This window comes from Salvia hispanica, chromosome 1, assembly GCF_029641045.1.
Source record: "Salvia hispanica isolate PSC_SH4W2 chromosome 1, Shi_PSC_v1, whole genome shotgun sequence".
NCBI lineage: Eukaryota > Viridiplantae > Streptophyta > Magnoliopsida > Lamiales > Lamiaceae > Salvia > Salvia hispanica.
The window spans coordinates 21,899,152-21,913,030 of NC_142692.1; the positions used below are offsets into that span (position 1 = coordinate 21,899,152).

A 13,879-nucleotide genomic window follows, 5' to 3' on the forward strand; every position below is an offset into this window, starting at 1 on the left:
TCTTTTTTTAAAATATACTACTCCCTCCATCCACGAAAAATAGGTTCATTGTTAATGACACAAGTTTTAAGGAGAGATTAGTAAAGTAAGAGAGAGAATGAAAAACCGTGGGTCAAGTATGAGAGAGAAAAAGAGAAAGTAGGTAAAGTATGATAAAAAAAAAAAAATTAGTTCTAAATTATGACTATTTTTCGTAGACACCTCAACATGGCAAAATTGAACTATTTTTCATGGACGAAGGGAGTATATATTTTAAGTTCATGTAACTTAGATTTGTATCATGTCAATTAGATTTTTAAAAAATAAGTATCATGTAATATCCAATTTTAATCATTTAATACAACTTCAGAGCATTATCAGGTCGTTATCGTGTCATGCAAGCTATATTATATTGTATCTTTAATGCTTCGTGTCATTTACTGATCGAATAAATGTTTAAAGGTAACAAGCAGATTCGTGTTTGGGTTGTAAGTTTCCTTAACTAGTCATATTAGAGTTTAGACTTATTTACTTGGCTTGGATCATTATCAAGTCGTCCGGATAATAACCCACAATCCACATGACTTATCGCCACCACAAATAATGTCCACATAAAGCGAGTAACACATTATTTTCCTCATGTGTCTTTGTGTGTGGTGCAACTAGGGGTGGGTCGATACGGTATATCGTATCGAAAACGTTGTATCGTGTATCGTATCGAAAATATCGATATGAAATAATTTCATATCGTTATCGTATCGAAAGTTTCGATATATCGAACTTTCGATATAAAAAAATATCATATCGTTATCGTATCGATATTTCGATATATCGTACCGAAATTCGATATATCGATATATATATATCAAAAATAAAATATCGATATATCGAAAATTTTCGATATATATCGTATTTTCGATATAAAACGATATATCACGATATAAGGAAATTCATATCGTTATCGTATCGAAAACTTACGATACGATATCATATCGTATCGAAAATTGCAATATATCGAAAATTCGATAATTTTTCGATATTTTTCAATACGATACGAGCGATATATCATTTTTTCGATATTTTTCCCCAGCCCTAGGTACAACTCACAAATTTGTGAAAGGCATGCATAAATATTTCTTATATTCACCGCCTCCTCGGCAAAATTAAACATTTTTACCATCAAGAAATACTATAGTATATTCCATTTAATATTTAATTCCCCAACAACAATAAAGATTTAAAAATGTATGATTACATTTTCATTATTTAAAAATCATTTAAGATTAAAATATCAGAATAATAGCACTAGTGTATTTTCAAATTATACGTGAACAAACGAACCCAGCATTATAATATACTTGAATTTGGTACATTTATATTCTTGGGAATATAGATGAACTACGGAATAACAGTCTCATTAACCACGGAATAATGAAATCCGAGAAAATATATAAAATCCACTACTACTACATTAAAATAACTAGTACATTAAAATCAAAGCACCTAAAACGGAGGAAGAAGAAAGCAAGCCTTCTTCATAGTACATACTCCCTCCGTCCCACCTAAGTTGAGCCAAAACTTTTGGGCTCGAGATTAAGAAATTGTGTTGAAAAGTAGGAGAGGGGAATGAAGGTAGGAAAGATAAAGAGAGAGTAAAGTAGGAGATGGAATATAGTAAGAGCGATTAGATGTTTTGTTTTTTTTGTCAAAAAAAGGAAAATGCCTCTACTTAGTTGGGACGGAGAGAGTAACAGTTACGGTCTACAAACAGTCAAAATGCGATATTACTAATATACCTTGTTAGTCACCAGGTTGAACAGAATGGGTCTCTCTTGAGTTGAAGTGGCGACGGAGACAGCTACTGCCTGCCTCGTTTCATGCACGAAGGGCATTTGTATTGCTTGATGCTCTCAGCTTTGGCAGGGGTTATCTTCACGCATTTCCCGTGGTACCAGCGCTCGCATATGTCACACCCGATCCAGAACTCATCCGCGTTGTAGTTTCCACCGCAGGTTCCGCAGAGTGTCTCACTGTGTTCGTCTTCATCCTCTTCGAAACTCTCATCTGCAAGCCGTGGGTTGCTTTTAGCCTGGCCGTCGCTAGATCTCTGCAAACAATGAGGATCAAGTGGTTGAGATGTTTGCCACTTCGATAAAATAGAAAAAACAAAGAGAGATTTTGAAGAAGGGTTGAAGCCTACTTTTGTGCTACCACGAGGTTTGCTTCCACTGTCAGCATTAGGCTTGTCTTTGACAGGCTTCCTTTCAGTCACCACTTCAAAGACAGTTGGCAGCTCGTTGATCATGCTGAAGAGTCGCTTCCTGCAAGTAAAGTGATCGTATTATTTAAGACTGGAAATGCTTAATCCCATAGAATCAGAAGATCGATACAGCAGAAGGAATTTGACATCCCCCTTTAAAGAAAAAATTTTAAAAGGTTAATAATAAAAGATAAAAACCAGAAAATATAATGATCAATTATTTGCAGTTCCGGAAACCCAACTTCTTTAAATGCTAGGTAGTACTACTTTAGTTCTAGTGCTTAATTAGGACTGGAGCAGTGCAGCTATGAGAAAACTAGATGATGCTAATTGCTAAATATCTAGAGAAAAAATAGGAGGTTGGAGGAAAATGACTATATTTTGTTGGAACTGTAAAACTCTTTGAGCATATATTCAAAACCCGGGACCTGATTAGAGTCATGATGTGTGCAGAAGAAGCTGAACAAACAAAGTTCAAAGATATCAAAGGGTGATTGAACAAATAAACAAATATAGTACTAGATCAAACTGTAATAAAACCATAGGTCACCCAAAGGGCTGGCCTGGCTCAAGAAACATTGTGACTTTCGAAGAATGTTAGTATGAAGCAAGAAAAATAATAGGTTGAAGATAATGTTTCACATAATATAACAAGGCCAACAACAGATGGTTGGAACAGAAAAAGCCTTGCAGAAGTCTTCAGAGGAAATGATGAAATTAAAAATCTTTGAGTGAGAAATCAACAGCATAAATAAACACTAGCATAATTTTGTTTTTACTTTGTCTGCTAAGAATATCACATACAAGTATACACCTATAACTTCATCAGATTCCAAAGTGTCAAAAACATATCCATTCAGAGTATCACAAATGCTTGTTCCGAAACTTTTATATGCAGCATACAACTTGTTGCCTTAAAAAATGTTGTGTGATATGAGCGTAAAAGATACTCCCTCCGTCCACGAATAGGAGTCCCGTTTTTCCATTTTGGTCCGTCCACGAATAGGAGTCCCGGTTCATAATTACTATAAATGGTAAAGAGACCCCACATTCTACTAACTCATTCCACCCACATATCATTTAAAACTAATATATACAAGTGGGACCCCTATTCCACTAACTTTCTTCCACTCACTTTTTTTAACATTTCTTAAAACTCGTGCCGAATAGAAATGGGACTCCTATTCATAGACGGAGGGAGTACTTTAGTTCCAAAAAAATTTCAAAGAGTTACCAAACAGAACTAAACCATTGTATGATATGGCATTCACCTTTCATTGCGGTTCAGCCTGGCCCCAAGGTAGAAAGCCACAGATAGCAACCAACAATCGCTATGCACGGCAATTAGAGAAAGCCAATCTCTTCGATTCATTCCATCCCTAGCAAAATTGATCCCAAGCGCTGGCTCTGGAAGTTCCGGTGGAACTTCCTCAGCTGGAAGATTTACTTCCCAAGTTTCATTTGTGTGCCCATATAGGCACAGATTTTCCTTCTCTATAATTGAAAATTGGTAAGTTAACAACGCAAGACCAAACTCAAAGCAGTCCAAGCAAGCATACAAATAAACAATGAATGGCATGCCTAAAAATCTTCCAAGACTACAGAAAATGCATGTCCTGCAAGATAGGCTATTCATATGAAACTAATCTGCAGACACACTTTCATATTACCCTGCTTCAACTGCCAATAAACTAATGGACAAAGATATGTAGTTAAACGCAATTGAAACGAGAGACAGAAAACATACTCCCACACTAATGCAAAATGCCCTTATCACAGGAAACACACCATGAATCTATTTATAAATCGAAACGGCGCCTTCAATCAGCATGTCACATTACTAAAGCTGAAAACAGCTCATTTTCGTACAATTTCTTGATAACCGAAAATTAAACAAACAGTTCATCACGGTAAACCCAAAATTAACTAGAATTGTATTCGTTTTTTTAGGGGAATCGGCAATAATGCAAAGTTACCAACTTTGCGTTCAAACTAATTTCCAACTACTCAAAACAATAGCTAATTAACAATCAAACCAAGGGATGAAAGGGGGAAAACGAAGAAAAACACCAAAGTTGTTATAAACAACATCAAAATTGTTGCTATCAAATAAAAAATCAGAACCGAAGTCAAAATTGACAAAATTCACATGCACATAAAGATATAAACACGAATCCAGACTTGCAAGTAAAACTGAAGTGAGTCCCAACTAAAAACCAATTACCTGGATCGCAAAGGCCATAGAATTCATCCACATCTGCAAACGAAAACGAGAATTATGCACATTAACAATATTAATCTAGGGTAAAAAAACCCCTGCATCGGAGTCTTGGCAGATGCACAAATTGTTGAAAAAAAAAGTACCATAAGTTAAAGCACGGATGATTCCAGCACGGCGAGAGCTGTAATCTTTGAAGATCTCCTCTACAGTTCGAGGACCGGAAGAAACCGAAGCCATTGCTGATTGTGAATTGCGAGATCTAAAGCAACAAAATATGCATTTAGGAATTCAAAGAATTGGAGCTGCTGGAGGAATTTTAGATAAATGAAAAATAGAAGAATTACAACAGATGCCGGAGACACAAAGGAACCAGTGAAACGGCGTCGTATTGCCTGCGTTTTGCTACCACCACTCCCTTAATAATATTTCTACCGTATGAGTTTTAATCAACTAAAAAAGATATTCAAGTTTATAGTTTTCACATCAGTAATTTTTATGATATTATGTTTTTATTTTTCAAATACAATAGCTCTTAATTATTCTCAGAGCAGAAGTTCATTCAGTGTGTACCTTAAATATTTTTAAAATCATTGAATAATATTTTATAAAAACATGTGTTTATATACTAATTTTTTTCATTTCTCAATTTATAAGAAGATATTTATTTATCACATGGTTTGTCAATTATCATTATTTGTTGGTTCAATTCATGTAAATAATGGATAATGAACCAAATATTCATTCTTTTACATTATAGACTAATTAGTATACTCATAGTTTCTTTGACTTTGACTTAGTACCGTGTGGGAGTAAGTAATTGATATTTTCAACCTCAGATGTACACGAACAATCTATCATGAATGGTTGTTGGTGCCGATTTGAACTGATATCCTATTCTAGGGACTGATGACATCGGAGTGTGGTATAGCACTAAATAGATTACGTTGAAATAAGTACAAGATCTCAGTGATTATTTATTTCCAATCTATATATGTAGCATTGAGTCTACGATGTTATGCATACGCTACTTTAACTTATCCATATGTCCGAGTTTTTCGTCCCCCAATACCATGGCATTTTCAGTGGTGGTGATCAACATATGAGTCTATAGTATAGTTTATTTTGTTAATCTATTACTACTTCTATCCTTAGAGCATGCACTCTTTTTATTTTATACCCACAAAAGTATGCATTTTCTAATTTTTGAAACTCATTTATCTAGTGAGGCATGACTCTTTCTACACAGACAATACTTTAATCACTTTTTCTCTCTATTTCTCTTTTATTTTACCAATTATGCATTAAAATTTGTGCTCAACCAAAAGTGCATACTCTATGGGACGAAGCATGTTTAAATAGTAGTAGTATAATAGATTAACAACATAAATTACTCCCTTCGTCCCCTAAAATTAGGAACTTTTGAAATGGGACAAGTTTTAATGCAAAATTTGTAAAGGAAAAAAATCTTAAATAGAAAGTTTCTATTTTTAGGAGATGAACAAAAAAGAAATAGTTTCTAGTTTTAGGAGACAAATAGAGTATTAAATATATGTTTGTGTTAAAATGACAACACCATTTAAGATACATTGTACCACCAAGGACAACCGTTAGATTTAGGAGCAGATTCAAACTTAGCCTGCCACATGACAGACTTGTTTGACTATGTATCGTAGATTGCTTGAAACCATATGCTGAGTTACTTGCCTATGTATCGCAGAATATTTCATATGTATCGCAAATTGGTTGCCTAGATTGTCATTTTAACTATGGTGTCACCATAGTGCTTTGATTTCGTATCTCATATTGCTTGGAACCATATGCCGAATTGATTGCCAATGTATGGCATATTGCTTGCATATGTATTGCAGATTGCATGTTACTTGTTGTTACGTTGTCACTTTAAGAATGATGTCACCCTTACACACTCCATTAAATATATCATCAGGGGATGTAATCAATTGCTAACTAATTACCAATTCCAAATTGAGACCAATTTTCAACCATTAGATTAGAAGATCTTGTGGTTAATATAATGCCAAGTTTAATATATTTTAAATTTAAATAATTATTAATTAAATTAAAAGGGTATTAATGTCAAATCCTATATTTAGTAATTATAACTAACTACTTTCCCTCTCCTCAAAATCATCTCAAATCTTTAAATTTACGTAACTCTCTCAATTTAAATTATTTTTTCGCAAAAAATATATCAAATTAAAGATAATTTAATAAGGATTCCAACGAGATCTCAATTGCATATGTTCCGACGACGTTCGGATGATGAAATTTGATATTTTTTATTTTAGTTTTCGTAAATGTTGATACCCAGATTTTTATCAACAAATACATCAAAAAATCTCAATAAAACCATGTAAAAATCTCAATGAATATGTGTTGGTATTTTCTTGTACTAATGTTGATATTCTTATATCATATTGTTGATATTTGTAATACACAATGTTGATATAAAAAAACACCCACGAAAATTATAATATGATAACATAATGACGATATTACCCTTTTGTTGATATTTTGTCTACTATTTATTGAGATTTGTGAGCTTTAATCTCATCCACTCATTTTAAAATCCAAGCATGGAGATTTAGTCTTAATTTTAGATTAGGATACTATAAGCATTAGAATAAGACCCATATCATCAAATATAACAAATAGGAGTAATAGTTAAACATTAATTAATAAATAATAGATTTATAAATTTATAGCATTATTTAATAAATCTTAGTATTATAATACTATTATTTAATTTAATGTAAGTTATTGACGAAGTGTAGTAGGTGTGTAAATTTTGATATAATATATTTCCTTTGTTTCATCATAAGTAAAACGTATTTTTTTTACCATTCAACTAAAAATGAGACACTTCTTTTTTATGTTAAAATATTAACACTCTATCTCTATTTTATTTTATCATCTCTCTTATTTTTTCTCGCTTCTATTTTATTATATTTTCATTTAACTACTAAACATCACTACTTAAAAACATGTACCCAAAAGAAATGTCATATATGGTAGGACGGAAAGAATATATAAGTATAATTGAAAAATATAAAAATAAGTGAGTGAGAAATATTATTTTATATTTGAGTTTATTATGAATAATTAAAGTAAAATTATTATTTAATATATCATTTACACTGAAATAAATTTGAATTTAATGCAATAGTTGAAGATGCTTTCATACCCATTATTAGACCTGCCCAAGGTTTACCGAACCGGCGGTTAAAATCGAAACCGTAACCGCCAGTTACGATTCCGAACCTAAACCGTGAGAATTTTTCCGAACCGAAACCGTCGATTTGTGAACCGTGGTTCGGTTCAGGTTCAAAATTTTTCGAACCGAAACCATGCCTGAACCAGCGGTTCCAAGCCGGAACCGCAAAAACCGGCGGTTCGAAACCGTGAAAACCGTAAAAAACCATTGGAAAACCGCCGATTGGGAACCGGAACCGTAACCGTGAAATACCCTTGCAGTTCGATTCCGGTTCAATAGTTTCTAAAACCGGAACCGGCGATTCCGAACCGTAACCGCCGGTTCTTGAACCGTGGACACCTCTAACCATTATCCCTTTGATCCTATAACTTGGCTTAACTTTTTTAGTTTAGACAATTATTTTTTCATTAATTGTTTGTTGAGATTTGTTGAAGCTAATATTGTTATGAAAATTGACAAAACAAACGTCAATTCACGCGGTCCAAGCTGGGTCGTGTTATGGACATTGGAAACCAAGCACATGGAATTGGCACACAATATTTTTTTTGTTACTACTTCTAAAGAGAAATTTCTCTCTATCCTACCCCTTAAACCAATAAAAAATAATTATATTTATGAACGACATAAGTTTTACTGAATAATTAATAAAAGTGTGAACTATATTAATAGTCCTTGATCTTGTTAAAAAATGCACTAATGATTTCTAAAAAAATTTTATAGTCTATTTGGTCCCTAAAAATTTCATTTTTGGTACTTGTCGGTCTTTTATACCCCTCTGCATTTGAAAACTCCTAAATGCCATGGAAGGCATTTTCGGTATCTGGAAATTACAATTTTGGTACCCCTTCAATCATGCAATTATTTTAGACATACATAAAAGCACCTTTTACAACAAATATATTTTCTTTTGAATTAATTCACTTAAGTTTTTTAAATAATTACTTGAATAATGTATTGATTAAGCTTTATAATGAAAAAATTACTATAGTTCACTTTAATATTTTTAGTAAAAGAATGTTACTTGCAAGAGTTCGTTTTAATTTATGTTAGACATAATTCACTTAGATTTTAATTATTATATTTAAAAAATATTCTTCACTATACTATATTTTAATTAACGTAATTAAAATATTTATTTTTCACTTATGTATAGTAACATTTAAATATTTTAAGTAACATTTTTAAATAAAAAATTACTATAATTCACTATAATATTATTTCTTCTCAAATTTAAAAAAATTTAGTAAAATTTTTAATTAAAAATAAATCCCACACAAAGAATTTTCTATAATTAACTTTAATATTTATATTTAAAACCGTTACTATTAAGTATAATATTTTCTTCTCAAACATATAGATTAATATGTACAAAAAATAATATTTAATTTTAAAAATAAATAAAGCATAATTAAAACATATGGTTTCTTATTTAAAATTTTGAAATCATAAAGCATTAAATATTATTTAAATGAAAGTATAATTGAGTTTATAAAAGAAAATGGTGATGTAAGAAAAAATGAAAACAATTAGAGTGAACTACTAAAATGGTCCCTGGACTATAGGTATATCTCGCCCATAGTCTCTGGACTTTAAAAATATCGCCAGTAGTCCCTGGACTAAGGGTTTATCTCGAAATTGGTCCTTTTGGCTTTTTTTGGTACGAAAATACCATTTGATATTATTTTGGGGGGTTTGGGCAATTTGGTCTTTTTATACTTTTAACATTTTAAATCTGATATTATTTTAGTTATGTACTAACTTTGATATCATTTCAAAATTATCATTCTTCTTCCATTTTGTTATCCTTCACTGAATTTGTTTTTTTTATTTCAATATTAGATTTAATTTTATAAAATTAAATTTAATATTTAGATTTTTAAATATCAATAAGTTTTTTCAATGTAAACTATTAATTCATGGACACTATAAATATTGATTAAAACTATTAATATTTGTTATTTAATATAATATTCAATTGAATTGAAGAAGTACAGAAAAATAATATTAATCATGATGGAAAAATAAGAGTTATTCTATTTAGCCTCCGTTCGGTTGTTATAATTGCTTGTGATTAAATATTATGAAGTTGACTAAAAATTTGATCCTACTTAAAATTTTATATAGGAGTATTTTTGTTGAAATTTTCTAGTAAATTTTGATTGTTTTCAAATTAATAAACGAAAATTATATTAGTCTTACATTAGATGCATATTTATTTCAGAATAAATTGTGTTATATTAGTATTAAATATTGATTAAAACTAAGACGTTGTCATACCTTATTGATTACATAGTAGTACTATACACTATCAAATATTGATTATAATTATTAATTTTTGCTATTTAATAATTTTTATAAGTAAAAAAATTTATTGATATTTAAAAATTAAAATTTAAAATTTTGTAAAATTAAATCTAATATTGAAATAAAGAAACAAAGTGAAGGATGACAAAAGGGAAAAAGGATGATAAATTTGAAATAATATCAAAGTTAGTATATAACTAAAATAATACCAGATTTAAAATGTTAAAAGTGTAAAAAGACCAAACCCCCCAAAATAATATCAAAGGGTATTTTCGTACAAAAAAAAAGCCAAAAGGACCAATTTCAAGATAAACCCTTAGTTCAGGGACTACTGGCGATATTTTTAAAGTCCAGGGACTATGGGCGAGATAAACCCATAGTCCATGGACCATTTTTGTAGTTCACTCAAACAATTAAAAGTAGAGTAGAAAAGTCCAAAATGTCCTAGATCTTTAAATATTCACACTAGTGGTGCCTAGGGTTACTTTAGTCTTATCGTACCATATAAAAAAAATTTAGGAACCATTGGTGTATTTTTGACAATATCAGGGATTAATTGGGTTGTTCACTCTTAATAAAATAAAGAGAAGAAGAAAAAATAGGCAAAGTAAGAGATATAATTTTAAAAATATGTAAAGTATGAAAAAAAGCAGAAAAAATGGATAAAATATCAAAGAGAGAGTTTTCATTTTTAGAAATGGAACTACTTTTTGTGAATATCGAAAATAGCGAATTAAACTATTTTTCGTGGACGAAAGATGTATTAAAAAAGAAATGTTTTTCACTTGCGGAAAATAAAATGTTTGGTAAAGTTAAAAAACTTTCGTCTTTTTTAATTAGTGTCTGCATTTAATGAGTTGGTAAAGTAACAGGTCTGCGGCCCCTCTGTGCACCAGAGCGAGCGAGCTAACATGGTGGTAGAATGCAGGCGGCGGTTATCTCTTCATTTTCTTTTCCTTCGTCTTTCGCCTCCTCTAAACGCCTAAAAATGACTACGGCGTCTCCGGATTTCTCCCGCCGCCCAGGGGTTTCCACGCTATTGCTGCTGCTCGTGGCGGTGGTGCTCCTTTCCTGCTTCCTCCTCCACACAGCTGTCCAATTTCGAATCACCACTAACAACGGATCACCTCTCTATTCGGTCAGTCTCCTCCCCTCGATCTACCCAATTTCACTTTCTGCTTTATCGATTCTATTACTCTCGCTTTTTCCCCAATTTCATTCTCAATGTGGATGAATTAGCTGCACAACAGAGATTACTCATGAAGCCACCGTAATCCTTATTAGTGGAGTAGTAATTTAATAAAAAAAGATTTATATTTTACTAGAATTAATACATCCAGCCATGAATTTGAATTTACAGTAGAAAGTGCGAGCCTCATTGCATTTACAACTACTTTACTCAAATTTGTGTCAAAAGCAACCAAGTCGAAGAAAAATAGAACCATTTAAAGCGATGTATACAAAACAATAAGAATCTTAGACTATTTTGGAATTGCTTTATGACTATAACTTATCTTAGTAACAACCATCTTTAGATGTGAATTGAAAATCAGCTCATACGTTTTTTTGGATAATCAAGGGTATATTTTGATAACAATACAGTTGCATTGCACAAAAAGCATAGGTATGCCTTTTGACAAAGCTCAGTTGGGAACTTGATCGGAATTTATCATTGTATAACTAGAGAAGTTTCAGTTTGTTTATGCCAAATATGCTTCACTGGAGTCAAATAATCCACCTCTTCTTTCGTATTTTCAGTACCAATAAAATTGCCATTCTAATTCCTAATTATTTAATGGTTGTTGTAGGACAGTAAACAGTATAGTCTTGAAAGAGTTTTGAAGGTTGCTTCGATGCCAGATAACACAGTGATCTTAACAACATTGAATGAAGCATGGGCAGCTCCAAATTCGGTGATTGATCTATTTCTTGAGAGTTTCCGAATAGGAGACCAAACCCGTTGGTTACTGAACCATTTGGTGATTGTTTCTTTGGATCAAAAGGCATTTTCCCGTTGTATGGCTGTACACTCCCATTGTTTTTCCCTTGTGACTGAAGGAGTTGACTTTTCACATGAGGCTTATTTCATGACCCCGGACTACTTGAAGATGATGTGGAGACGGATTGATTTCCTAAGATCTGTTCTTGAAATGGGATATAACTTTGTTTTCACGGTATGCATTCTATTTACTTATCTATTGAGCACTCATCACACTCTAGCATGCTCACAGGTCATAAATAGCAGGCTATTCACTCAAAACTTTGGCTTGGAAACAAGAAGCTCCATGAATTTTGATACAATATTCTTGGTTCTTGCAATATTTCCATGAATAGTAATCTTACATCTAATACTTATCACACACATTTATTTATCGTCATTTTTGGAAGTCATGTCACATTCTATAAGAAAATTAACTATTTATTAGATGAAGTCCTTACTAGGTAATTCATACCATGTCTTTTATGATGATATGGTGCACTATGAATGAACATGATTATTTGGACGATTCTTTCTGTACTTACTGATTTCTTATAAATAGGATGCAGACGTTATGTGGTTCAGAGATCCATTTCCTCACTTCCATCCAGATACTGACTTTCAGATAGCATGTGATCACTTCTCAGGCAGATCTGATGATCTAGAAAATAAGCCTAATGGTGGGTTCAAGTTTGTAAGATCAAACAAACGATCTATAGAATTTTACAAGTTCTGGCATGCCTCTCGTGGATTATACCCTGGACTGCACGATCAAGATGTTCTTAATAAGATTAAGAACGACTCCTTCATCCTGGAGATGGGGCTTCACTTGAGATTCTTGGACACTACATACTTTGGCGGGTTCTGTGAACCCAGTGAAGATCTGGATGAAGTTTGTACAATGCATGCAAACTGTTGTTTGGGGTTGAGCAGTAAGCTTCACGACCTCAGAATTTTGCTCGAGGACTGGAAAATGTATGTGTCTTCTTCCCCAGCAGGCTCTGAATCATCTGGTTGGAGAGTTCCACTGAATTGCAGGTAAGGCTACTGCTTCTGCATTGCAATTCTAATCTTCTAGCTAGAGTTGTTTCGTCCATTTGCCTACTACAGCCTGGTAAATTTAATCAAATATTTTGCTGTAAATTGTTTGTTTCCAGTCTTGATTCGCTCCACCTTTATGTTCAACAACCTGATCCAACATGGCCCAACTCAATCTGAGTGACAACTTGCTCTGACCCTCCCTCGCCTGTGGAAGCACGGATGGCTAGTAACATCTGAAAAGTACGGCCATCTAACAGTTAGGTATTGTATCAAGCCCGTAAGTACTGTAAATCTCTTCTGCACACCTGAAAAAGGAAAAAGAAAAAACGAAACTTAGTTGTAAAACTGGTTTAAATGGTGGCTGTATTTTCCTAGTGAGCCAGCCTGTCTATATTTTAGTATCATCGTTGTCACATTCGCTCTTTTGGTTTGTGAGTGGAGGTCTGGGAATATTTCACAATACAGATTGACAAGTAACAACAGAGGGGATTGAGAGGGCTTTCACATTTTCATACAACTCTTTTCGTAAGTATGCATTTTCAAATTTCAATCTTTTCAGATCTCTAGAATGCAGAGAAAAATTGAAGTTGCAGGCTATGAGTTAACTTGGGAAAAGGGCTGTGTATTAGAACTCTGTATTACTGTGAAAATAGCTGCTTCCAATAGTGATGTACATTGAAGGCGTAGATGGAAAACAAAATAATGTTGCTTCAAATCATTGTTTACTGAACAAAATATATCTACTTCTTCAGTAGTAATTTCGAAGTTTCTATTTTTCATTTCTTTTTAAAATTTTCATCTCGTGTTCTTGTTGTCTGTTCTTGCCGGCATAGAAGCATTGTAGTGAGTTGTGACAGGCTTTCC

At 32.5% G+C, this 13,879-nt stretch overlaps 2 protein-coding genes across 3 annotated transcripts; one reads left to right on the top strand and one right to left on the bottom strand.

The window, feature by feature from the left end:
- Positions 1-1,373: 1,373 nt before the first annotated feature.
- LOC125224525 (PHD finger protein ALFIN-LIKE 1-like) lies at positions 1,374-4,883 on the bottom strand. 2 transcript variants are annotated; one of them, XM_089062957.1, is made up of 5 exons: positions 4,805-4,883; positions 4,604-4,719; positions 4,464-4,496; positions 3,511-3,733; positions 1,374-2,300 (listed from the first exon to the last, which is right to left on the bottom strand). In XM_089062957.1, the coding sequence occupies exons 2-5, from the start codon at positions 4,695-4,697 to the stop codon at positions 1,838-1,840; spliced, it is 813 nt and encodes a 270-aa protein (XP_088919083.1). In that variant the 5' UTR covers positions 4,698-4,719; positions 4,805-4,883; the 3' UTR covers positions 1,374-1,837. The 2 variants fall into 2 exon arrangements, with proteins under 2 accessions (XP_088919083.1, XP_088919084.1); XM_089062958.1 differs by lacking the exon at positions 4,805-4,883 and having other exon boundaries at positions 1,374-2,086; positions 2,180-2,300; positions 4,604-4,792.
- Positions 4,884-10,848: 5,965 nt separating this feature from the next.
- Positions 10,849-13,794, top strand: LOC125222302 (uncharacterized protein At4g15970-like). Its single transcript, XM_048124828.2, has 4 exons — positions 10,849-11,134; positions 11,805-12,170; positions 12,537-13,012; positions 13,132-13,794. The coding sequence occupies exons 1-4, from the start codon at positions 10,919-10,921 to the stop codon at positions 13,190-13,192; spliced, it is 1,119 nt and encodes a 372-aa protein (XP_047980785.1). The 5' UTR covers positions 10,849-10,918; the 3' UTR covers positions 13,193-13,794.
- The last annotated feature ends 85 nt before the right edge of the window (positions 13,795-13,879 follow it).

Excerpts from the sequence above, each read along its gene's own strand:
- LOC125224525 (XM_089062957.1), bottom strand. The coding sequence starts at position 4,697 with ATGGCTTCGGTTTCTTCCGGTCCTCGAACTGTAGAGGAGATCTTCAAA. Across the intron at positions 3,734-4,463 it reads CTATGGCCTTTGCGATCCAG|AGAAGGAAAATCTGTGCCTA; the intron begins GTAATTGGTTTT and ends TTTCAATTATAG. Across the intron at positions 2,301-3,510 it reads AGGCTGAACCGCAATGAAAG|GAAGCGACTCTTCAGCATGA; the intron begins GTGAATGCCATA and ends CTTTACTTGCAG.
- LOC125222302 (XM_048124828.2), top strand. The coding sequence starts at position 10,919 with ATGCAGGCGGCGGTTATCTCTTCATTTTCTTTTCCTTCGTCTTTCGCC. Across the intron at positions 12,171-12,536 it reads GATATAACTTTGTTTTCACG|GATGCAGACGTTATGTGGTT; the intron begins GTATGCATTCTA and ends TCTTATAAATAG. Across the intron at positions 13,013-13,131 it reads AGAGTTCCACTGAATTGCAG|TCTTGATTCGCTCCACCTTT; the intron begins GTAAGGCTACTG and ends GTTTGTTTCCAG.